The sequence below is a fragment of the Aplysia californica genome, unplaced genomic scaffold (genome assembly GCF_000002075.1).
Source record: "Aplysia californica isolate F4 #8 unplaced genomic scaffold, AplCal3.0 scaffold00136, whole genome shotgun sequence".
In the NCBI taxonomy this organism is placed as follows: domain Eukaryota; kingdom Metazoa; phylum Mollusca; class Gastropoda; order Aplysiida; family Aplysiidae; genus Aplysia; species Aplysia californica.
In genome coordinates this window covers 155,511-180,017 of record NW_004797406.1, presented here as the reverse complement: position 1 = coordinate 180,017, position 24,507 = coordinate 155,511, and the positions used below count along the sequence as shown (strand labels likewise).

The 24,507-nt window shown below is 42.1% G+C and overlaps 1 protein-coding gene across 1 annotated transcript; it reads left to right on the top strand.

Moving 5' to 3' along the window:
* Positions 1–5,118: 5,118 nt before the first annotated feature.
* On the top strand, positions 5,119–7,244 carry LOC118477558 (zinc finger BED domain-containing protein 1-like). The gene has a single exon (XM_035969303.1). It carries the CDS (start codon positions 5,320–5,322, stop codon positions 7,084–7,086), a length of 1,767 nt encoding a protein of 588 aa, XP_035825196.1. The 5' UTR covers positions 5,119–5,319; the 3' UTR covers positions 7,087–7,244.
* Positions 7,245–24,507: the final 17,263 nt, after the last annotated feature.

Below are 24,507 nucleotides of genomic sequence, written 5' to 3'. Positions count from 1 at the left end.
GCAACTTCTTCGTGGCGAGAGCTACCCTGATGGAGGGACCCACTCTTCCTGAGCAGGACAGACTTGACAAGTTTGCTATAAAGCGCGGAAATTTCCTTACAGGCGAGCTAGAGAGTCAAGCAGTAGATGAGGCGACAAGAATTCGCCTTTTAGAGTTAGGACAGGCTAGGGATAAGAGGCTCTGGAAAAAGGTAGAGAGGGGGTTAAAACAGGCTCTTCAGGAGAAGAAAATTGATAATGATGTTTTTAATACTGTAGAGGAGGGTCAAAGGGTCAGGTTAAAACATCTTGGGTTGGGGGAGGGGTCATCTATAATTGGGGCTCTTTTAAGACACGCTTGGGAAAAGTCTGATGGAGAAAAAATCTTGAAAAAATGGTGAAATGGTATGGGTTTAACGCCTTTATCAACACTGTTAAGTTATTAAAGAGGCGGGACCTCCGAGTTTAACGTCCATCTCCCAAAGGACAGAGCCAAATGGGATTTTCGTGTAAAGAGCCTATTCCAAGGACACAACGTCGGACCGAGCTGAGGCTCGAACCCCCGAACCTGCAACCTCATGCTTACGAGTAAATGAGAAAAAATGTATTGGGTGAGGGTTACAGAAGTGAAAGTAAGAGAGAAGAAAACAATTTTCTCGGTAGGGTAGCCTACTGGTTAGATGGGATGTCAGAGAGCTCTTCTGAAGATTACGATCTAGCTTCAGAACGGTTGCTGACAGATATGGCAACCGGGGACCTAGTCTTCATGTAGATTCTGGGCCTCTTATAGATTTCGGGCCTTTGAAATGAGAAAGTAAACTTGTTAAAACTTTTTGAGAAACAAACCAGACATGAAATTCATATTCTCATTATAATGTTGCAGTTGACAACTGTTGCAAAACATTGGGTGTCAGTCCACCCGACAGTCTACCGCAAATATTTTTTAAACGCTGTCAGAGGAAAGTGAACACGCTATAGACACTGCCTCTGTGATTTTGAAGACGTCGGTGTGTTCCTTTTACAGTGTAGCAACCCTTTCGTGGTTTATTATTTTCTTAGCGTTTTTTGTGAAGGTGTAAGGCGAAAGCCGTACTTCGTGATTGTGAAGGGTTAGACAGCAATACACTAAAGCAAAGTAGATCAAGAGAGGACTCAGGGTTGGGTTGATTTAAATCAAGTTGATTTAAATCAGTTGATTGTTTTATTTAAATCAACTTGATTTTTAAAATAAAAATCAGTGATTTAAATCACTTTTTAAAATATTTATTTTTATTCAGTTTTTACACATTTCAACATTCAGAATTCCTTTCCTTGGTTTAATAAAACAGATATAAGGTTTAGTAGACTAATATATTCATGCTTAAAAGTCTGCTTTCCCCCCTTTCACTGTCAAATAATACAGTATTCAATTTACTTTTTCCCCCATAATTGAAATCAGAGCTGGGTTGATTTAAATCAGTTGATTTTTAAAAATTTAATCAACTTGATTAAAAAAAAAAAAATCAGTGATTTAAATCACTTTTCAAAAAAAGTTAATCAGTTTTTACATATATTTAAACATTCAGAATTCCTTTCCTTGGTTTTTATTAAACAATATAAGGTTTAGTAGACTAATAGTAATATATTCATGCTTAAAAGTCTGCTTTCCCCCCTGTCACTGTAAAATAGTAGTTCTCAATGTACTTTTTTCATAATTGAAAACCAGGGTTGGGTTGATTTAAATCAGTTGATTTTTAAAAATTTAAATCAACTTGATTTTAAAAACAAAACTCTGATTTAAATCACTTTAAAAAAATGTATTCTGTTTGAGCAATGACTCAAAAATGATTGCAGCCTACAATTTAGTAATGACTGGGAACATATCGGCTTAGGAAACAGCAACACAATATAGTGTAAACCACAAAGCCTTGTGGCAGCGGAGAAGTGGAAATATTCCGATAATGCACACCAAGGTAGAAGCACAGATCTTCCGGCACTACTTGGATATGGTGGTCTAGACTTTTGTTGACATCGGAGAGCCGGAAATGACTCGGAAAGGTCAAAGTAAAACATCACCCGATATGCCAAAATGGAAAATGGACTCAAACAGGAGTAAAAAAAAAAGAAGACAAAAACAAAGGAATTATATATAACACACGTACCTTAGGGAATGGGGTACCATTGGGACAGGTGGAGGAGAAGGTTGTTGAGGGCTTGCTTGTTGTCCCCATGGATCTCCCTCCACAAAAACTTGTCCAGGAGGGAATGTAAAGTTGTCCTGTGTACTCCAGCCATCTGCTTAAATCTTCTTTTACAATTTTTCCAAAGGCATTCAACCCTGTTCGTACAAGCACCGGCGACAGGCTCGACGAAATTCCTGTCGTGAATGACAGTCAGGTGTTGGTAAGGTGGATTTACAGGCAAATTTCCTATGCCAACATATGCCCGCCACCCGTCGGAGTGGATGATTGTCCCGGGTGCTATACAGCGAAGGATGATAGGCAGCAGGGATGCTGCTGTGCGGTCTGGAACAAGTTCCAAGAACCTCCGTCCGGTGTTTCTATCAACTCCCCCAAATACCCACCGCTCCGGCACAGCGTGTTCAACGTTGTATTTCCGCTTTGCCACAAGGCTTTCATCTATTTCGACTATATGTGTCCGGGGTCCCCTATCACGTATGGGTTGTTAACTAGCCAGTTGGCACAAATGTCTCTACATTATTGATACCACTGTACCACAGTTTCCTCTTTCACCCCAACTAATAGTTGTGTAGAGTTTACTGGAGGTCTTAAAAGCCCACCCCCCCCCCCCCACACCAAAAAAAAAAGAAAAGAAAAAAGTTGCAACATTTTATGTAATTTGAAGTGAGAATTTAAAAAAATGAGTCTTTTCTCAAAGAGATTTTGACACTTATGCACTGGACAGCGAAAAATTTTCTCCCCCCCCCCCCCCCCCCAGCCAGATTTCACTAAACTCAAAATGCGCCCACATGTTGCACAGTTCGGTGGGTTTACTCGCAAATCATTGTGTTGTTGCAAAACGTTTATGGCACCTGCTTTATCACGTCCATGTTCGAACAATAAGTTCAAAGCCATCGAAAAATTAGCATAAACATAGCGAGTCACTTACCATACAATTAATTACATTTTAAAATCACAACATATCCATTAGAAACACGCACTTCCAAAATATCACGGGTGCTGAAAAAACACGCACTTCCAAAAATCTCACAGGTCATGAAAAAACACGCACTTCCAAAATCTCACAGGTCATGTAAAAACATGCACTTCCAAAATCTCACAGGTCATGAAAAAACACGCACTTCCAAAATCTCACAGGTCATGAAAAAACATGCACTTCCAAAAGATTAGAGATCAACACTTGGAATAGCAAATTAAATATAAACTGTTTCTCAAAATCTCAGAGCTGATGAAAAAACACGTAGATCTATTTCCAAAACGTTCTGTTGAAAAAGCACGCACTTCAAAAAGGCTAAGAACTTATATAGGCTAGTGGTGCAATTGATCGGTCAAATTTTTCGGTTAACCGAGCAAGACTCTTGGTCGAGTAAATCCATGAAAATGTTTTCTTGATCAAACAAGACATCAAACAAACGCCAAAGTTATTTGTCACCATCAAACAAACGCGAAACTTATATTCATCTTTGCTTCGTTTTGAAATTAGGCCCACTTTAGACTTTAACAAAAAATGGAATAAACAGTAATGATTTAATAAAAATGTATCTTTAGCATCATAGTAGAATTAGTGATAATTATTCAATATAAAAGCTAGCATCTTTTTAATTTTCAACGATCGCAGTTTTTGTGTTCGTTACTTAGGCTTTCGGGACAATGGTGCTCCTGGGTAAAACCCAAACCGGCAATACTCGAACAAACAGCAATCAAACGCCAAAATTCGTCGATGCCAACAAATAAACGCCAAAAACATCATTCTGTCAAGGCAATTGGTCAAACTGAAATAAATTCATATCTTTTTAGCACGAAATAGCTGTCCTGGAGTATAGTTAATATCATAGACACAATTACGAATCTCATTAAATATGAAACCGAGATGAAACTCTTAATAGACTCGTGTTTTTTTACTTGCACTGAGGTTCGCAGAGATAGAAATAACCGTCCTCCTGGAATACCAACAAACTGGCAAATGTCTCGCGCCCTCAATACGAAATCGAGACGAGACTTATTAATATTCATAACGGAACATTTTCGCCTAGGCCTATCCTAGTCTTATAAAGATCCACATGCATTGAGCATGCGCGCAGTCGCGTAGCTCTACTTTGTCATCGCTTTTCCTTTATGATTATTCTCTTCCAAAGGCACATGTGAATGCATTTTCTAAATGATTTACTAACAGAAATACAAACCCCCCCCCAAAAAACCCAACCAACCCCTCATAAACCCAACAACACCCCCCCCCCCCAAAGTGCCAGCAGCAGAATCATAGGTCTAGGCGAGGGCCTAGTCTAGGCCCAGATCTAGATCTACATGATCTTGAGACACATCGTCCAATGAATAGCCTTTATTATATATCTAGGCTACGGTGCAGCCTATGAATTACCGTTTTATGTGAACCAATGACTTAGTGACATCTTCATCTATATAAACAAAGCCTTCATCTCAATTCCCCCTCTTTTTTCTCTCTGCCCTCTGCTCTCCTTCTAACCGCTCTTGACAGAACCTTTTCGTTCGATCTAGATCTAGGCTTATTCACTTTCTTAATCTTAGTCTAGATTGGATACTTTCGTTGTTTTTTTTTCTTCTATCAATTCTTTGACTTTGACCTGCAATTGTTTTTCTGTATTATTGTGTGGATTGTGTAACGATGCCTCTATAGATCGAGATCTACTACTACTACTACTACTACTACTACTACTACTACTACTACTACTACTACTACCACTACTACTACTAACTAGATCTATACTTTTCTTGAATAAATTGTCTGATACATTTTGTAATGAGAGTGAGAGTTGGAATTATATTAGTACACGGTACTGAGTGAATGCTCGTATTTGATACTGATTTGATATTGACTTCTGCTTTTTGCTTCATTTCAATGCTTTAACTTTGACCTGCAACTGTAGTTTTTCTATATTATAGTGCAGATTTTGTTTCTGTGCCTATACTTTTTATTGGCTATGCTTTTTAAAAATAAACTGTCTGATGCATTAGATCTATGAACTGAGAATTTGAATGATTAGTGTACACTTTACTGATTGAATTGTGTTTGATATTGGTTACATTTTTCTGTTTCCATTTAAATACTGTAATTACTTTGTTGTAAATTATTGACCACTGTCTTGCTGAGATTGTTGTTTGAAAGTAGGAGAACAAATCTTTAATGATGAGCAGTAAAAAGAGTTTAGCCTGGGACTTTTTTAAGAAGAAAGATGGATTGGCTGTTTGCAATGTATGTCAAACCAAGTATAAATTTCAAACAACAACGACAAGCCTCATTTACCACATACGCAAGAAACATCCAACACTCCTTGGAGACAATGAAAGCAGTGGAAGGACAGGTCCTCCAGCAAGTGGTCCATCATCTGCTACAGCTGGTGGCCCACCAAGCATTGCCGAGGTTGGAGCAACTGCAAGGATGACGCAGCCAACCATACAGCAGAGTATAGAATCACGAAGGCTGTATCCCTTGACATCACCTCGAGCTCAGGCCCTCGACATGCTTGTTGCGGAGATGGTCTGTTTGGACCTGCAGCCCTTCTCTGTTACGGAGGACAGAGGTTTTAGAAGACTGATAAATGCCTTGGATCCAGGAACCAGCTACCAAGCAGGACAAAAATCTCCAGGGCCCAAAATGTATTGTGATAAAATAGCAGAGGTTATGATGGCCCTTGCCAACACAAGCGCAGTTGCTTTGACAGCAGATATGTGGACTTCACGGGCAACACAGGGCTATCTGACCGTCACAGCGCACTGTCTGTCTCCACATTGGCAACTTCAGTCGTTTGTACTCAACACTGTAAGAATGGCAGACTCGCACACTGCAGACAATATAACACAAGAGCTAAAAAGGATCATCAAGCGCCGGAATATCCAGGACAAAGTGAATGTGGAGGTGACTGACAACGGCCAGAACATGGTGAGGGCCGTTACACAAATTCCTCTCCGCCAGTTTTCGTGTTTTGGCCACACCATCAATTTGGAAGTGAATGACGCCCTTGGTAATGCTATTCAACTCACAGAGACAAGGAAAAAGGCCAGGGACAAAGTGTCCTATTTCCACCACAGCACAAAGGCAGCCGACTATCTACGGGAGCAGCAAAAGGGGGCGCACGCCCAAAAAGCTTTAAAGCTTAGTCAGGAAGTCCCAACGAGGTGGAATTCAACCTTATTTATGCTGGAGAGGTACATTCAGCTACATACACAAATAACAACTGCCCTCTCCCTTCAGAGCCGCCAGCACAAGTGCCTCTCCAACAGTGAACTGGTTTTCATTTCAGATGCTGCCAGAGACCTCAGACCATTTGAAAAGGCCACAAGAGAAACAAGCGATGAACACTTTCCCACCATCGCCATGTGTCTGCCACTTGTTAATCTCCTTCTGCAGTCCGCCAAGGCAGTACCAAAAACAGGATTGAACGACTTGCTGCTTGCGTCTCACTGCAACAGATTAAAAAATCATGAAAAGATCTTTCTTTGGGCTGCCAGCACTTTTTTGGATCCAAGATTCAAGAAACACGCCTTCTTGGACAACACAGCAGTTCAAGAAATTTCTAGTAAGATGGCAAAGAGACTGGCAAAGCCGACTGCTCCTCCAACAACAGCCGTTTCCAGCTCCGATGATCAAACAACTGAGTCCAACGTCCCCAGCGAATCAATTTGGAAAGCATTCGACCTTAAGATCCAGAATGTTTTAAAGACCACCGCTAACCCACACATCAGGCCACAGACAGAAATGCGGAGGCACCTGGAAGAGGACCCCATTCCCAGGACCGACGACCCACTTTTCTGGTGGAGAGCACATGAGGGACTTTTTCCTGAGCTGTCGAAGCTGGCCAAAAAGTACTTGTGTATCCCAGCAACAAGCGTTCCATCAGAGCGGCTCTTCTCAACAGCAGGGGAACTTATTTCCCAAAAAGGGCCAACCTGAAGGATGAGAACATCGACATGATTTTGTTCTTGAACAAGAACCACCATTTTGCTTGAAACTTCAATCTGGTCAGAAACCTACCGAGTTCACGACGATTGTGGAAGAGGTAAGGACTGACCACTTCGATCATTGACTACACAACAGGTCCAGAAATAAGGTGTATAAGTTCCGTACACATTGATTATGATTACAACTTTCTTTTTCATTTTTTTGTGTTTAGTTCATTCACACTTTGTTCAAATCGAATAAAGATGCAAATCACAATGTTCTGTGAAAACAAAATTTTCTATAAAGTGGAAAAGAGATGCAAAGAAATGCATGAAAAAACCCAGCCAAAAATGTAGCTGTTGAACTCCCAATTTCCACCCCTTTCCTCTCACTCTCATACCCCACCGTTATCTTTTAAACCTCACTTTTAATGTTAATCCCTCATCCAACACAACTCTAAAGTCCAACCCTTTCCTACTGCATTCATTAAGCTTTTCTTTGAAACCAAAATTTTAAAAATACCTCTTATGATATCTCTCCCACTGGTCACTGGGGCATGTCACACATGAATACAAATACAGAGCAAAACCAGAGACATTCCTAATTAGCAATAATAAAATGATAAAAGGCCTAGAGACTAAGAAATCCAAGTTTCCATCCCATCAAGGTTGCCAACTTTTGAACTAAAGGTCGTGGTATGGGTGGCAGTTATGCATTAGCTAGGTCTAGAAATCAGCAATGGAGAAGTAAAGGTAAACAATAAACAACAAACAGAATAGTCTGAATACTGAATAGACCTTACCATAAAAACGGCTCAGGTCAAGACCAATCACTAATTCATACTATACTTCATCTAAGGAACTCTTCTGGAAACAAAGCCAAGGAACAAAAAGAAAGGAGCAGTGAAAAGCGAAAACAAATTAACTAACCTCATACTCATCTTCTACAATTTACAGCCAAAGTGGAGCAGCGAAGACTGAAAGCGTTTTAATTAGCTATTTTTAGATCCATACATCAGCTGTTGACTTATTTTACACGAGGCTATGTTATCAAACATCAAACGATACTGTACAAGATTTCGTACAATACAAAGGAATGGACACTCAGTTTCAAGGGGGGCGTCCTGGTCCAAACTGGATGAGTAACTTTCTAAGAAGACACCCACATATTAGCAGAAGAACAACAGAGCACCTTAGCAGAGGTAGAAAAGAGGCAGAAGACCCACAGACACTAGAGCACTGGTTAACCTTCTCAATGAGCAGTTAGAAAAAGCAGGAGAGAAAGACATACCAGAACAGATGTGTGGCCTCAGTGGAGGGAGCAGACGGACTGCATGAGACCTTCGTGAAACTTGGTTCCATATGGAGTGTACAGACATTACCTATCCCCTCAAAGACATAGCTGTTTGACTTTTGCACTCAATAGACAATCAATAGACACTTGATTTAAAGGCCTATGGCCTGTTTAACTATTCTTTGTGAATCTAGCCTACAAGGGAAAATGGTCCCGAGATAGTCTCACGTCACCTCTTCCGGATCGTTCCCGAAATAGCGGTGGCCCGCGATGCCGATTTTCGGGCCACAGGAAAGCACATTTTCGTTAATCCGTTATTCGAGCCCGTTTCCGGTAATCGACGGAGCAGTATCCGGTTTCGTTCTTATCAACGAAGTCTGCAGTTTCTACCGCTCTTTATTGATTTTGAACGCAACCATTTTTTTGGAGTGAGATTCACGTTAAAGTAAGGTAAATTTTGGATTTATTTGTTAAAACTTTAGTTGATTGCCGGAAGCTTTTTAATTATATAGGTTACACATTGCAACAATTTTTCCATAATCCTACCAAATTTCAATGGCATTGAGCGTTCCCCTCGTGGTTTTTGAAGCTCCACACTGCGATGGGTCAAATATCAAAACACGCTTATTAGCCTTCCATTACCGGAAGTTAGCAGATCTGCTCAGGCATATCTGTCTCCATGGGAGCTATTCTACATCTTTAATCATCAGTTATTTGTCAAAGACATCCGAGCAATATTTGCGTAAAATAAGGTGCAATTAATCTGACAGAATGAGAATGGTGCAAACTCATTAGGCATGTTAATTTTTTCCTGAGGTTCAAATATTAAATTATGAGCTCAGCCTAATTGTTTTCTTTTGATATTCAAATGCAAAAATGTGAAAAAGGGCTCTGTTCAAATTTTTTTTTTCAGTTTCAAAATGCAAAAAATTGAAAAGGGCTCTGCCCGCAGCGGAAGCCCTGCCCATTTTTTATATTGTTAAAATGCAAAAGGGCCCTGTTCCATTTTTTTTTCAAGTGAAAAATGTCTGCAGCGGAAGCTCTGCCCAATTTTTTTCAAAGTTTCAAATGCCAAAGGGCTCCGCACAATTTTTCTTCTTTTTTGTTTCAAATGCAAAAGGGCTCCGCTAATTTTTTTTCAGTTTCAAAACCCCAATTTCAAATGCAAAAGGACTCTGCTCTATTTTTCTTTTTTCAATTTTAAATGCAGAAGCTCTGCCCATTTTCCCCCTTTAGGTTCAAATTTTACTCTTAATGGGCTCTGTCTGCAGTGAAAATTTTTATTTTCCTGTGCATTCCATCTGATATTTTGGTATTGCATCTACCTTTTCAAGTTCTTCACTTATTGCACGTGGATTTACTAAGTACTAAACTAGCTTTTTGAGTTGAAAGAAAAATCTTTGTCTATTTGGGAAAGTCTGTTTTGTTGGGATTTTATTGTTGCTCTTGGATTTATTTTGTTTTGTTCTTTCTTTTTGTTTAGCCTTTTATTGTTTTGTTGAGTTGAAAAAAATTGTTTGAGTTGACAAAAAACTGCTTTGTTTGTGTTGAGGAAAAACGTTTTGATTGAGTTGATTAAAGTAGTTTTGTTTGAGTTTTAACAAGTTTGGGGGCTTTTTGCTGCGGTTGATAAAAGCTATTTGTGGAATCGAAAAGAATTTGTTTTGAATAGAAGAAAACATCCGTTCTATTTGCATTGAAAAAAAAAAAACGACTGTTGCTTAAGTTGTAAAAAATCTGTTTTGTTTGAACTTGTTTTACGGTGTTTGTTTTTTGTGGTTTAAAAAAAAAATCAATTCTGCTTGAATTAAAATTATTCTTTTTTTTCAGTTTTCAATTTTAAAACTTGTTTCGTTTTGAGTTTAAAAATAAATTATTGTCCCAGAGTTGAAATAAATCAATTCCACTTTAATTACAATAACCTGTTTTGGTTTTGGCCTTTTGTCGTTCGAAAGACATTCATTATTTTTTTCTATTTAGATTCTTTAACTTCTTTCCACTCTTTCTATTTCTATCCTTGCTTGAAATTTTTTTTGTTACGGGAACTTCGCACCATTTTAACTTGCTTTATGGTTGTAACATTAGATCTCGTTTTCTCCCTACTGGAGTCAAAATAAACGAAACTTTCAAAAAGTTAACCAAAGCCACTTTTATCGATTTATTATCCTCATATTGGTACCAATAACTATTCCGACTGTAAAAAGTAAAACTAAGCCGCAAACAAGCGTGAAAACAACCAAATTTGAGTCCCTCGTGCTCATGTGACATATTATAGTTGTGAGCACCAACAAACTCTTACAAAAATAATATTATATTTGTAGAATTTGTGACTTTGAGCCAATATGGCAACTGTGAGAACTAGATCTAGAGTTGAATTTAAAGCACTTAATTCTTTCGAAATATGACTAACGTGCCTTAACTCCATCAAACACAATTTAAAAAATGGTCATCTTGTCTTTTTGCTTTTTGAATACAAGAAAAAGTATTATCTTGCCGTGTCTGCTCTGGGTGTCATTCTTAAGTCATAAGTTAAAGCAGATACAGTTAGGGGTCATATGGAACGGTTCATCGTGCATTGAAGAAAATCAGTATATCCACTTACTGGGAGCGTTTCAAAACACTATTAGAAACTGAGTAAGTAGTCCTGTTGGATTCCCCATGTGTATCTTTCCCTCCTACCGATGGAGTATCAGGAAGTGAAGTCACAGCTTCCTCCTCACGTATGACACACACGGCCCCTTTGTCCACAGCTTCCTCCACATATATGACACACACTGCCCCTTTGTCCACAGTTTCCTCCTCATGTATGACACACACGGCCCCTTTGTCTGCAGCTTCCTCCTATGTATGACACACACGGCCCCTATTGTCCACAGCTTCCTCCTCATGTATGACACACGGCCCCTATTGTCCACAGCTTCCTCCTCATGTATGACACACACGGCACCTTTTTCCACAGCTTCCTCCTCATGTATGACACACACGGCACCTTTGTCTGCAGCGGTTTCTTGTTCATCACCCATTGCCCCTCTTTGTACAACCTCCTTTCTTTGCCCATTAACATCCTCACTCTCAAATTTTGCCAGCATTCACTCTCCATTCTCTGTCAAACGTCTGCGATATGATAGTGAAGACTGTGCAAGGAGACGAAAAGACATAGAAAAAATAGCCAAACGAAATACTGAAATACGGTCAACTGTGAGAAAGGCAAGAAAAAACCTATCATGTGTAAAGAAACTTACTCAAAAAGTAAATAGAATAAAACTAATTGAAAAGGAACTTAGACATGAAAGAAGAGTTCACAAAAGACAGTTGAAGAAACTAAGAGAAAATAAAAATGTCACTGGTAACGATTAAATTTCAGCCTTAAAAAAAAACAACAAACTTAGCAAGCTTCAGAAGCAAGTAAAATTACAAAATCAAAAATTGTTTGACTTTTACAGTAAGGTCCGTGCATTTAACTTTGAGATCCGCAGTTTACAAAAAGAGTGTTCAGAGTTAAAGTCCGAAAATGATTACCTTTTAAGTTTGACAGAAGACCGTGCATGTGAGTCTGTAGATGAAGGTACGAGCCATGAATTCCCTATGTGAATGAGGAAGGTTATTTACAAATCCCTTCTCTCACAAGTACCAGTCGCTCATGCGGGAGAGCTGATCTCTTATATAATGAAGGAACTTGGTAGTAGTAGTGGTAGTACATGTAGTAGTTGTAGTAGTTGTAGCAGTAGCCAGAAAGTTCCTCATAAGTCCACTGTAGCAAGGATGGCTTACGAGCTCAGTGCACTGACAGCGCTATAGGCAGCTGCCACTCTTGTGACAACAGAGTGAGCTACTTTGTGTTGGGAATCAACAACACTAGATGCAATGCACATTAACCAGGTGAATATTTCCACCCCAGAGCAGGTTTTTACTGTGTCTATTGCACGACTGCCAGGGGGGAGAGCTATTGACTATGCTGCACATGTGTCAGCCGTGATGCTACTCCGACACCTACTCGATATATTCGGGTGACGGCATGGGATCAGTGAAAGAATTAGCAGCACTCTTTCAGATCGTGCCCCAGTCGAACGTCTGAAGGTCGATTTCGACAAAGACATTATAGAGTTAAATTGTAACCTGCACGCGCTGGACGTGGTTTCCTCTCATGAACGGTCCAGTTTTTAAAAAACTAGATAAATAGTTAGGCATAACACCAAATGGCCGAACTTTGTTTATGCCATATCAAATCAAAGATACGGTACAAACAAAGTGGTGATCCTTCCGGCTCCAAGACTTTCTTGAAGCAAAATAGCATCCCTCAATCTGCCTTTGTCAGATGTGTGGGAAACCGCCTACATGGCAGGGATCATCATCAGACACCAGCCCAAGCTGGTGGAATATCTAGAAAAGTATTGTAGAAACGAGTCGCAGTTGAGGTGAGATTCTCTCAGAGTCTTAGTTTATCCACGACCTGGGAGCGTTTCAAAACATTGTTAGAGATCAAATATACTGTACTACTTGATTCCCCGTGTATTCCCTCTTCCCCATAACAATGAAGACACAATCTCCACATGTGCAAGGCACACAACCCCTTTGTCCACAGCTGTCTATTGTCCATCGCACATGGTCCCTTTTTGTACAGCCTCCTTTCTTTGCCCATCAACATCTTCAGTTTCAAATTGTGCTAGCATTCCCTCACCATTCTCTGCCAAACATCTGCGATATGATTGTAAAAACTGTGCTAGGAGACGAAAAGACATGGCAAGAATAGCCAAAACAAATACTGAAATGAGATCAACTGTGAGGAAGGCAAGAAAAAACCTATTGTGTGTAAAGAAACTTACTCAAAAAGTAAATAGAAAAGAACTAATTGAAAAGGAACTTAAAATGAAAGAAGGATTCACAAAAGACAGTTGAAGAAGCTTTAAGGAAATAAATATGTCACTGATGATGAAATTTCAGTCCTTTAAAAAGAACGTAGGAAGCTTCGGAAGCGTGTAAAATTACAGAACCAGAAATTGTCTGACTTTGACAGTAAGGTCCGTGCACTCAATTCTGAGGTCTGCAGTTTAAAGAAAGAGTGTTCAGAGTTAAAGTCCGCAAATGACTACCTTTTAAGTTTGCCAGAGGACCGTGCATGTGAGTCTGTAGATGAGGGTACGAGCCATGAATTCCCTATGGAAATGAGGAAGGTAATTTACAAATCCCTTCTCTCACAAGTACCAGTCGCTCATGCGGGAGAGCTGATCTCTTATACAATGAAGGAACTTGGTAGTGGTAGTAGAAGTAGTCAGAAAGTTCCTCATAAGTCCACTGTTGCAAAAATGGCTTACGAGCTCAGTGCTCTCACAGCACTACAGGCAGCTGCCACTCTTGTGACAACAGAGTGTGCTACTTTGTGTTGGGAATCAATAACACTAGATGCAATGCACACTAAACAGGTGAATATTTCCACCCCAGAGCAGGTTTTTACTGTGTCTATTGCACGACTGCCAGGGGGGAGAGCTATTGACTATGCTGCACATGTGTCAGCCGTGATGCTACTCCGACACCTACTCGATATATTCAGGAGACAGCATTGGATCAGTGAAAGAAAAGATTATTTCTAGAATTATCAGCACTCCTTCAGAGCGTGCCCCAGTCAACCATGCTGTTGTCGAACGTTGGGAGGTCGATTTCGACAAAGACATCATAGAGTTAAATTGTAACCTGCACGTGTCGGACGGGTTTTCCTCTCATGCACGGTCCAGTCTAAAAAAACTAGATAAAGAGTTAGGCATAACACCAAACGACCGAGATTGCTCGACAGCAAAGATACGGTACAAACAAAGTGGTGATCCTTCCGGCTTCAAGACTTTCTTGAAGCAAAATGGCATCCCTCAATCTGCCTTTGTCAGATATGTGGGAAACACCCCACATGTCATTTTTCACATGGCAGGGATCATCATCAGACACCAGCCCAAGCTGGTGGAATATCTAGAAAAGTATTGTAGAAACAAGTCGGCAGTTGAGGTGGGATTCTCTCAGAGACAGAGACGAGAGACTTTTCACACAACTTAGAGCCGTGGGGATTTGTGGCAAAGTCATCACTGGCCCTTTCATGACTTTGTTTTATAAAAACTCTCAAAAAACTGTCCAACCTTGAGATGGTGCCCTATCTCAAGCAGTGCCAGAAAAGCCTTGACAACTTTGCCATGGATCCCCTTTCCCTGTTGACATCGAATGGCGATGTTTTTCAGCATCCTCTCCGCCAGGATGAAGTGTTGACCATCCTTCAACACCCAGAGAAGACTGATCTTCTCTGCAAAGCTTTGAAAGTAGTTCTGGAAGCCTTCGTGATCATTATGTTGATGCTGCTACTGATAATTCTAGGTGTGTGAGTGTGAAAAAGTGAGTGAGAGAGAGAGAGAGAGAGAGAGAGAGAGAGAGAGAGAGAGAGAGAGAGAGAGAGAGAGAGAGAGAGAGAGAGAGAGAGAGAGAGAGAGAGAGAGAGAGAGAGAGAGAGCGAATGTGTTTCTGTGTACGTGCGTGTGTGAGAACAAACGCTTAAGTTTTGCAGAGCTGAGTGAATTAACAAGTTTCTTTTGTTATGCAGGGCTTACTGTTCGTTTTTATTGACCTTACACTTTGTAAAATTCATTGCATGCAACCATGTTTGGAATTGGCCTTCGGCCTAATAATTATCATTGATTGATTGTTATGGGCACGGTGCATATTTTCTGTTCTCTTTGTGTATTGATTTTACAATAGTCGGATCGTCTTTTCCTTGCAGATGGACCTGGAAACCCTGGGACGATTTTGATGTTGACTACGCCCTCACCCCGAACGGCAGTATTAAATAACGACACGTTCATTAAGTGGCTGAAATACACTTTCATCCCAGCTGTAGACCACCTGCCGAGGCCTGTAGTTCTCTATGTGGACGGACACACCAGCCACTACAGTCCTGATGTGTATGATATTTTGATTGCCAATAAAATAACAATGTACGTTCTCCCCTCCCATTCCTCTCATATTGTTCAGCCCCTTGACCTCATATTTTACGGTTGTCTGAAAGAAGAATGGAAGTGGGCTAACAAAGACTACCAAATCTTCTCCCGGCACGCCACCGTCAACTGGCAGACGTTTCCCGTGGTGTTCGTGGACGCCTGGCAACGAGCTTACAGTGCGGAAAAGATAGTCCATGCCTTTTGAGGCATCGGGATTGTGCCCCTGTAACTCTGACCGGCCTGATTATCGAAAGTGCCAGGCAAGCGCAGTCTGGGCCAAGACCTCAGTGACTCCTGGTTCCTTCATTGAGGGAACGGGCGACCCTTCCACCTCGGCCCCAGTGATGTGGCACTGCCTTCCGCTGATGAGCCTGGCCTTGAGGTCTTCCCTTCCACCTTGGTCCCCAGTGATGTGGCACTGCCTTCCGCTGATGAGCCTGGCCTTGAGGTCTTCCCTTCCACCTCTACCAGTCATGATTCAGCAGGCCCAGCCACAAGTCCTCAACATCTTGTGTCTCCAATGTCAACCCCTGGCAAATGTGGGTGCCGAGACACGAACAACGTGGCATTCCACACATGCCAGTTGACTGACCACATACTGGCTTGTGGTTGGTCACCAGTTAAAATGTTTCAAATATGGCGTCGCCAATTCAGAAATGAGGCAGCGACAGCCTCCAAACCAGAGTACGCCAAGTACTTGGAACTGTGGAACAAAGTTGTTCCTCAACGAACTTTCGATAACCTGCCGCTCCCCTTTTCCTGTGGGCGAAAATCATCTAGAGTGCCCCGAGTACAGCCCCCCTTCTACATTTCACACGTCTCCTTTAAGGAGTTCCATGAGAACAAAGAAAAAGAGGAGGCGGCGAAGAAAAGGGCACAGGAAGAGAGGAAGGCAGAGATGTTGAGGAAGAGGGAGGAAAAGATGAAGAAGTTGGAAGAAAAGGAAAAGAAGCGCCCGGAGAGAGAACAAAAGAAAGCAGAAAAGTTGGAAGAGAAGAGGAAGGAGGTAGCAATGAAAGGGAAAGGGAAGGGCAAGGGCAAGAAGAGGAGAGTGGAAGAAAGTTCGAGTTCGGATGATGATGATGCGCGAGTGGTGTATGATGGCAGGTCGGATTTTGAGATGGATATGAATGAGTTGTGTGGTGTGAATGATGTGGATGAAAGTGTATGTGCTGTTTGTTCAAGTGACAGGGGCCTGGACGGATGGATTGGGTGCGAATGTGGGAGGTGGTACGACAGAGGATGTACGGGTAGAGACAGAGAAAAGATACTGGCAATGAGTGAGGAGGAGACGAGTGAATTCCACTTTGTATGTACGATGTGCGAGTGTTTGTAATGTGAAAACGTACTCAGGGTTGTTTTTTAGTTTGTAATTTTTTCTTTTACTGTTCTCCCAGGGACATGGTCTTTTTCTTTTGCAGGCCTGTGTTGTTAATAAATTGTTTTAACATGAACATGAACTTGTTTATTGGTCTAGATCTATATCTACTAGCTAGATCTAGAATCTAGTTCTAGATAATCGAATCTAGAGTGCGGTCCCCCCTTACCGGCCGCTCCCCACTTTCCGGCCGATTCGAACTCAGACTGGACTCCGTGCCAATAAAATCGATCTTTTATGACTACAATGGTTTTAATTGGTCAGTTTCGTTGCACCTGCGCATTGTTTGTTTACCCTACCACACGTCCGCCATCACAGGAGCGCTGAAGCAGAAATTCATTTCGTTGTTCGCAGCTGAAAACATATCCAGGTGAGTGCAGCCGCCATTTGTTATCACTCTGAATAAGGCCACGCGGGTCAGCCAATAAGGTTTCAGCATTCGTATTTCCTTCAGTACCAGTCTTTTGTGAAAGAAAGCCATTTTTAGTTGTCTGCTTGGCTTGTCTATTAGCACGTAATGGCTGAAAACGTAATTCCCGCCATACGAGTGGGGTGGCCGGTTGCGGGAAACTTTTTTCGCTGTAATTGCTCCATACCGGCCATTTAAAAATAAGTCAAATAAAAGCACATTGATGAGTTATAGAGATCTTTAATGTTAAATTGCTCCAAATATCTTTCAATAAACTTAACAGTCCATTCTTAACTCATCTATTATGGATAGTTCTGGATCTAGTAATAATATTTTTCGTTTGTAGCGATGTACGAAAATCGTTATATGAACTTTTTTTTGTGCGTGTGTTTGTTGACTGAGATGATTGAAATGGAATAATTTTACCTCTACAAAAATGTCTTGTTCTCCTTATCCTTCCTGTTCTATGCTCTTTAATGAATGCCTCTAGATCTAGATCTACAAAGTAATTTTTCCCCCCCATTTTTAAAAAGGGGGGGTAAACCCCCCCCCCCCCCCCCCCCCCCCCCCCCCAGCCGTCCCAGAAAAATGGATCAGCAAAAACAAAAGCGGAAGCAATACCGCCAAGAAGATATGGAGGCAGCTGTAAATGCCTGCCAGGCTGGGATAATGTCCCAGAGGATAGCAGCCTCCCACTTCCGTGTCCCTAGGGCAACTTTGGGGGACAAGTTAAAAGGGTTTTACCCTGTTCAGCCCAAAAGTCGGACCGTACTGTCCGAAGAGGAGGAGGAGAAGGTGGTGCAGTGGATAACTGAAAGTGGTGCTCGCGGCTGTGGGCAAGGGAGGGAAGAGGTGTGTCTTGCCATTCAGAGGATTCTGAATTCGGAGGGGCGAGACACACCCTTCAAGGACAACAAGCCAGGCAACAAGTGGTATTACAGTTTCCTAGCCCGCCACCCCAACATCCGGCCAAGAAAGACCATGGTGCTAGGAGAGCAGAGGGCGAAGGTATCTGAAGAGAAAATTAAAAGTTGGTTTAGGGAGGTGAGGACGACTCTGGAGGGGGAGGGGATTGACATCACGACGGTCCCCCCTGATAATGTTTTTAACGTGGACGAAAGTGGGTTCCCGTTTTTCCAACAGGGCGCCGTTGTCCTTACCGACGTTAAACAAAAACACCCTTACTCCATCGGATCCGACACCAAACAGCAAATCACTGTTCTGTGTGCCGGGTCCGCTGGAGGGAAGATCTTATCACCCTTTATTATTTTCCCTGGAGCTAGGTGGACCTACCACTCGTGGGACGACTTCTCCCAGGCTCACTTTGATCTGTCGCCCAACGGCTGGGTCAACTCACAAATCTTTCTGACTTGGCTCAGAAATGTGTTTGAGCCAGCCGTCCGTGACCTACCGAGACCTGTGGTGCTCTTTGCAGATGGTCACCAGAGCCATGTAAACATGGAAGTCCATGCCTTCTGCAAAGAGCATCGCATTACATATTACCTTTTACCGGCCCATGCTTCTCACGTGGTGCAGCCGCTAGACCTCATCTTCTATGGTGTTTTAAAGCACCATTGGAGAGAGAGCGTCCGGGACTTCAAGCGGATTTCCAACATTGGCTCTGTGACTAGAAAGTCCTTTGCCATCGTGTTTAAGGAGGCATGGCTCAAGGCTCATACCCCAGAGAAAATGGCTCACGCGTTCGAGGCAGCTGGTCTCTCCCCGTGGAACCCTGACAGGCCTGACTACTCAAAATGTCATGCAAGTCGGGTCTACGGGGAGTATCCAGCTGCCCCTAGCTCGTCACCATCTCTCTCTGCAGTTGACCCCCCAGCCATCGCTCCCCCTTCCGTCGATCTCACACCCACCGACCCCCCTTCCGTTGAACTCACACCCGTCGCCCTTCCAGCCGTCGCCCTTCCATCCGTCGACCTCGCACCCGTCGACTTTCCAGCCGTCGACCTTCCAGCCGTCGCTCTCCCAGCCGTCGACTTTCCACCCGTTGACCTTCCAGCCGTCGACCTTCCAGCCGTCGACCTCGCACCCGTCGACCTTCCAGCCGTCGACCTCGCAGCCGTCGGCCTTCCACCCGTCGACCTCGCACCCGTCGACCTTCCAGCCGTCGACCTCGCACCCATCGACCTTCCAGCCGTCGACCTCGCACCCGTCGACCCCCCACCCGTTGACCTTCCACCCGTTGACCTTCCAGCCGTCGACCTCGCACCTGTCAACCTCCCACCCGTTGAACTTCCGGCCGCCGACCTGCCACCCGTCAACTTCCCAGCTGTCAATGTCAACCTCACACCTGCAAAGTCGTCTTCGTCCGGGCCCAGCAACATCGCCATGGCGGTGGACCAACTTGTTGACTTTATTATTTCAACTGGTTGGTCTGCCTCGGACATGTACAACGTCAGGAGACGTCAATGGCGGAACATTCCCCCAGGACCAGAGGACACTGTCTATAAGAAATATTTAGACCTGTATGAAGCCATTGTCCCCCCTCCCACTTTCGACAACCTCCCCTTGCCCCAGAAAAGTTCCACAAAAAATGCAGGACACAGGATTCAGCCCCCAAAATATGTTTCAGGAGAAAAGTACAAGGAGTTTGAGGAGGGAAAAGAACGAGAGGAAAGGGAAAAGAAAGCAGCTGTAGAAGATAGGAAGAGAGAAAGGGCGAGAAAGAAGGCAGAAAAAGATGCAGAGAAAGAGAAAAAGAGACTGGAAAGATTGGCATACAAAGAGAAAAAGGACAAGGAAAGAGAGGCAAAAAGAAAGGCTAGTGCTGTCAACAAGAAAGGAAAGGGCTGCAAGAAGAGGAAGACTGAGGTTGTGGAGAATGAGGGAGAAAGTGATCAGAGTGATGCAATTGAGTACATGGACAGTTCAGATGAGGAATGCATGGACGTTCTTGAGCGCATGAGGTCTGAGTATGATGAGAGTCTGTGTTTTGAATGTGGGAATGACAGGGACTTGGATGGATGGATCGGATGTGATCAGTGTGACAGATGGTACCACAGAAGTTGTTCAGGGGCACAGATGGAACTGATTGCGGGTATGACTGAGGAGGAAGTGAGTGAATTTACGTTTGTTTGTGATGTGTGTATGCCATGAGAATGAGAGCCTGCAGATTTTTATTTTGTTCAAATTGTTAGCTCTGGTTTTTTTTGGTTGTTGTTGTCTTTTAGTAAAAAGATACTTCGTTGTTTTTCTTGTTGCATTTTAATCAAATACATTCCAGTTCACAGTTTTTCTTGTTACCACTTATAGTTCGCTGCTTTTTTCGCTGTAAATTAGTGTAAATTACCATTTTACAATGTTGTGCTTTGAAAGTGGGGATGGCAGGGTGTGAATGGTGTGACAGATAGTGTGTTTGTGAAGCAAGATCTACCTCAATAATATAAGAACACAGCTGTGGAGGAATGTTGGTGCTGGTGACTGAGTGCATGACAAACAACGTGGAGGTCAATGGATGGAGGTAAGTTCGTTACTTTTGTGTATAATTGATATTTATATAATGTGGCCGGTATAGGGGAAACAGGTGGCTGGTAAGAGGCAAATACTCCACCGATCGGCCGGTAAGGGGCAACACTGGGGTCCTTCAAAATTCTATGTCTTATTGTACAAACATAACTCTAAAGAACCAATCTGGCAGTTGCCTCTTATCGGCCAAAGGCCAAGGATTATTTTGCAACATCTTTTTACAACATGGGGTTCAATTTGTGGTAACTGGGTCAGTTTTTATCCCAAACTTCCGGGACAAGCCACAGACGCGCGTTAGGCGGCTGGTAAGGGGCAACTGTACTCTAGATCTAGTACAGTTGCCCCTTACCGGCCGATTCGAACTCAGACTGGACTCTGTGCCAATAAAATCGAAATTTTATGACTACAATGGTTTCAATTGTTAATTTCTTTGCACCTGCACATTCTTTGTTTACCCTACCACACATCCACCATCATAAAAGCGTTGAAGCAGAAAATCCTTTCGTTGTTTGAAGCAGAAAACATATCCAGGTGAGTGCAGCTGCCATTTGTTATCATTCTGAATAAGGCCATGTGGGTCAGCCAAATAAGGTTTCAGCAATCGTATTTCCGGAAGTACCCCTCTTGTGTGAAAGAAAGCCATTTTTAGTTGTCTGATTGGCTTGCCTACTAGCATGTAATGGCTGAAAACGTAATTCCCACCATACAAGTGGAGTGGCCGATTGAGGGAAACTTTATTTTGGCTGTAATTGCCCCATACCGGCCACTTAAAAATAAGGTTTAAAAAAGCACATTGATGAGTTATAGAGTTCTTTAATGTGAAATTGCTCCAAATATCTTTCAATAAACTTAGCAGTCCATTCTTAACTCTTCTATTATGGATAGTTATAGATGCCATTGTCCCCCTCCCACTTTCGACAACCTCCTTTTGCCCCACGAAAGTTCATCAAAAAATTCAGGACACAGGATTCAGCCCCCAAAATACGTGTCAGGAGAAAAGTATAAGGAGTTTGAGGTGGGAAAAGAACGAGAGGAAAGGAAAAAGAAAGCAGCTGTAGAAGATAGGAAGAGAAAGGGAGAGAAAGAAGGCAGAAAAGATGAAGAGAAAGAGAAAAAGAGACTTGAAAGAGTGGCAAACAAAGAGAAAAAGGACAAGGAAAGAGAGGCTAAAAGGAAGGCTAATGCTGACAACAAGCAAAAAGGAAAGGGCTTGAAGAAGAGGAAGACTGAGGTTGTGGAGAATGAGGGAGAAAGTGATCAGGGTGACTCGGATGCAATTGAGTAGGCCTACATGGACAGTTCAGATGAGGAATGCATGGAAGTTCTTGAGCGTATGAGGTCTGAGTATGATGAGAGTCGGTGTTTTGAATGTGGGAATGACAGGGACTTGGATGGATGGATCGGGTGTGACTGAGTGCATGACAAACAACGTAGAGGTCAATGGATGGAGGTAAGTTTGTTACTTTTGTGTATAATTGATGTTTATATAATGTGGCCGGTATAGGGGAAACGGGTGGCTGGTAAGAGGCAAATACTCCACCGACCGGCCGGTAAGGGGCAACACTTGGGTCCTTCGAAATGCTATGTATTTTTGTATAAACATAACTCTAAAGAACCAATCTGGCAGTTGCCTCTTATCGGCCAAAGGCCAAGGATTATTTTGAAACATCTTTTTACAACATGGGTTTCAATTTATGGTAACTGGGTCAGTTTTTATCCCAAACTTCCGGTAACAAGCCACAGACGCGCGGCAGACGGCGTTAGGCGGCTGGTAATAATAATAATAATAATATATAACATTTATAGAGCGCATTTCCAAAAAAAGTAGCTCAATGCAATGGTAAGGGGCAAGTAGACTTAGAATCTAGAAAGGAACATCGCGGTAGACGACCAAATGGGCTGGTACAAAATAATTCTCCTCCGGGCTTCATATGTATAAAACAGTTAAGCACATGATGCAAAAATAAGAGCAAACTAGATCTAGATTCTAGATCTAGATATCTAATCTAGATCTAGATATAGATCTAGATATTAGATTCTAGATCTAGATTCTAGATCTAGAATAGCTACTAAAATATTTTTAATGCGGCCGACAACAGATAACCAGAGACCAGAGATAGAGAGTTCCTTACCTTCTTTCTGTGGCGTAGGCAAGATGATGTAGATCTAGATCTAGAATCTAGATGTCTAGATCCAGATCTAGTCTTACTCGGCAGGGACTCTACTGTCTTTCTCAGCAACATCCTGAATGATCTATTCAGAGCCACCACGCTCATAGAATCGGAATCTACTCCTCTCTTTTCCATTTCAACAGAATTTACGCGGGCTCGGAACTCGGAACTCACTCGGAACTCACTCGGAACTCGGAACTTCGCATGCAGGGAATTCTGGGTTTTATTTTACAAGGCTACAGCACAAGGGATGTAATCATGTTAATAAATCTAGGCTACTGTCCTAATCGAGGGAGAGTTACAACCCTTCTTTCCCCTCTGCGGTTGGCCCTTAGGCCTTGGCTACGTTGCGGTTCTGCGTTCCCTTGTGATTGTGGCAGATCCAGTTCGTTTTGTATTTCTCTGACAATTATTATATTTTCACGATGAAAGGAATAACGGTTCTTATTAAACGAAGTTGATCTTTTCAATCCTTAATGTTTTCCATTGTCTGTCTTTTACCTGTTCCGTGAGATAGGCCTACCACGACTTTTAAAAAAGCAAGGAAAAAGGTCAGCGGCCGCACCCCTACAGTCTACAGAGACTAGGCTAGATATCTAGATCTAATAGTAATAGTCTTGAATAGTTCATCCATCAGCATCTGTAGGGAAGAATATTTTTTTCTAAGTGAAGTTGAAGAAATAAAGATTACCGTAACTGGGGCGACGTTGGTCACTTTTCTGGCAAACTGTTTTGATAACTACTTATGCATTTTTACAAATTTGGGGATAAATTCACGAGGAAAGATGGAATGCATTGAGTGAGTGCTTTTCTCTTACCCTTTATCTCATGTCTAGATAATTATAAAGCAATTTGTATGGTGGCCAAAGCCACCCCGCTCTGGGGTGACTTTGGTTGATTAAAATAAATTATGTAAAACTTGTTGTGAAATTGGCTACTGAAATAACTATAAGTGGTCCTTCTGTGATTATTTGCAGCCCCAATGTATGATAATTCTACCAAGGTTAACATCTGTTGGGTTTATGTATATGACAATCTCACTGCATGCTATATAATAAGCGGGAGGAATTCCCTAACCCTACCACAAACCTAAACCTAAACTAAACCCTAATCCTACCCCTCTGTTCTACTCTGTCTCATAAGTTTGTGGTTGCTCGTTACGGAAGTCCTCCCAGGGTTAGGGTTTGGGGGTAGGGTTAGGGTCTCTTCTTTATTGTGTTTGTTCGGGTGGTCGCTCGAAGTTTTTCACCCCAAAATGTTTTAACCACATATGATAGCTTAGAAACCTCAGCAGATCAATGCCAAGATTTCTTAATCATTGACTAACTACATTTTCTAAATCATCACTTTGGGATAATAAATACTATAGAACACGTGTAAAGAAGTAGGTTAAGCCATAAAAAACACAATTTATCAAGACTTGAAAATTTTCTGCCAACAGGTAGAAACTTACATCTAAATCTAGGCTCTAGATTCTAGATCTTTTTAAAGATATTGGGAAATTCCCGGCTCGAAATTAGCATTTAATTCCTTTCTTGGGGAATGAAAAAGTACAGCGAAGACGCATATAGATCTAGATCTAAAGATATAGATCTACATGTAATAAGTCCTAGGACAAATCCAGGTGGCAAAGTCACTTAGGCCACCCCTGCCCCAGCCACAAATATTGGAAAGTAGATATCTAGATATGTATCGACTACTCAGTATTGTCAATGATAGTACATAACAAGATGG

What these genes read in the sequence shown, in the direction of transcription:
- LOC118477558 (XM_035969303.1), top strand. Translation starts at nt 5,320, where the DNA reads ATGATGAGCAGTAAAAAGAGTTTAGCCTGGGACTTTTTTAAGAAGAAA.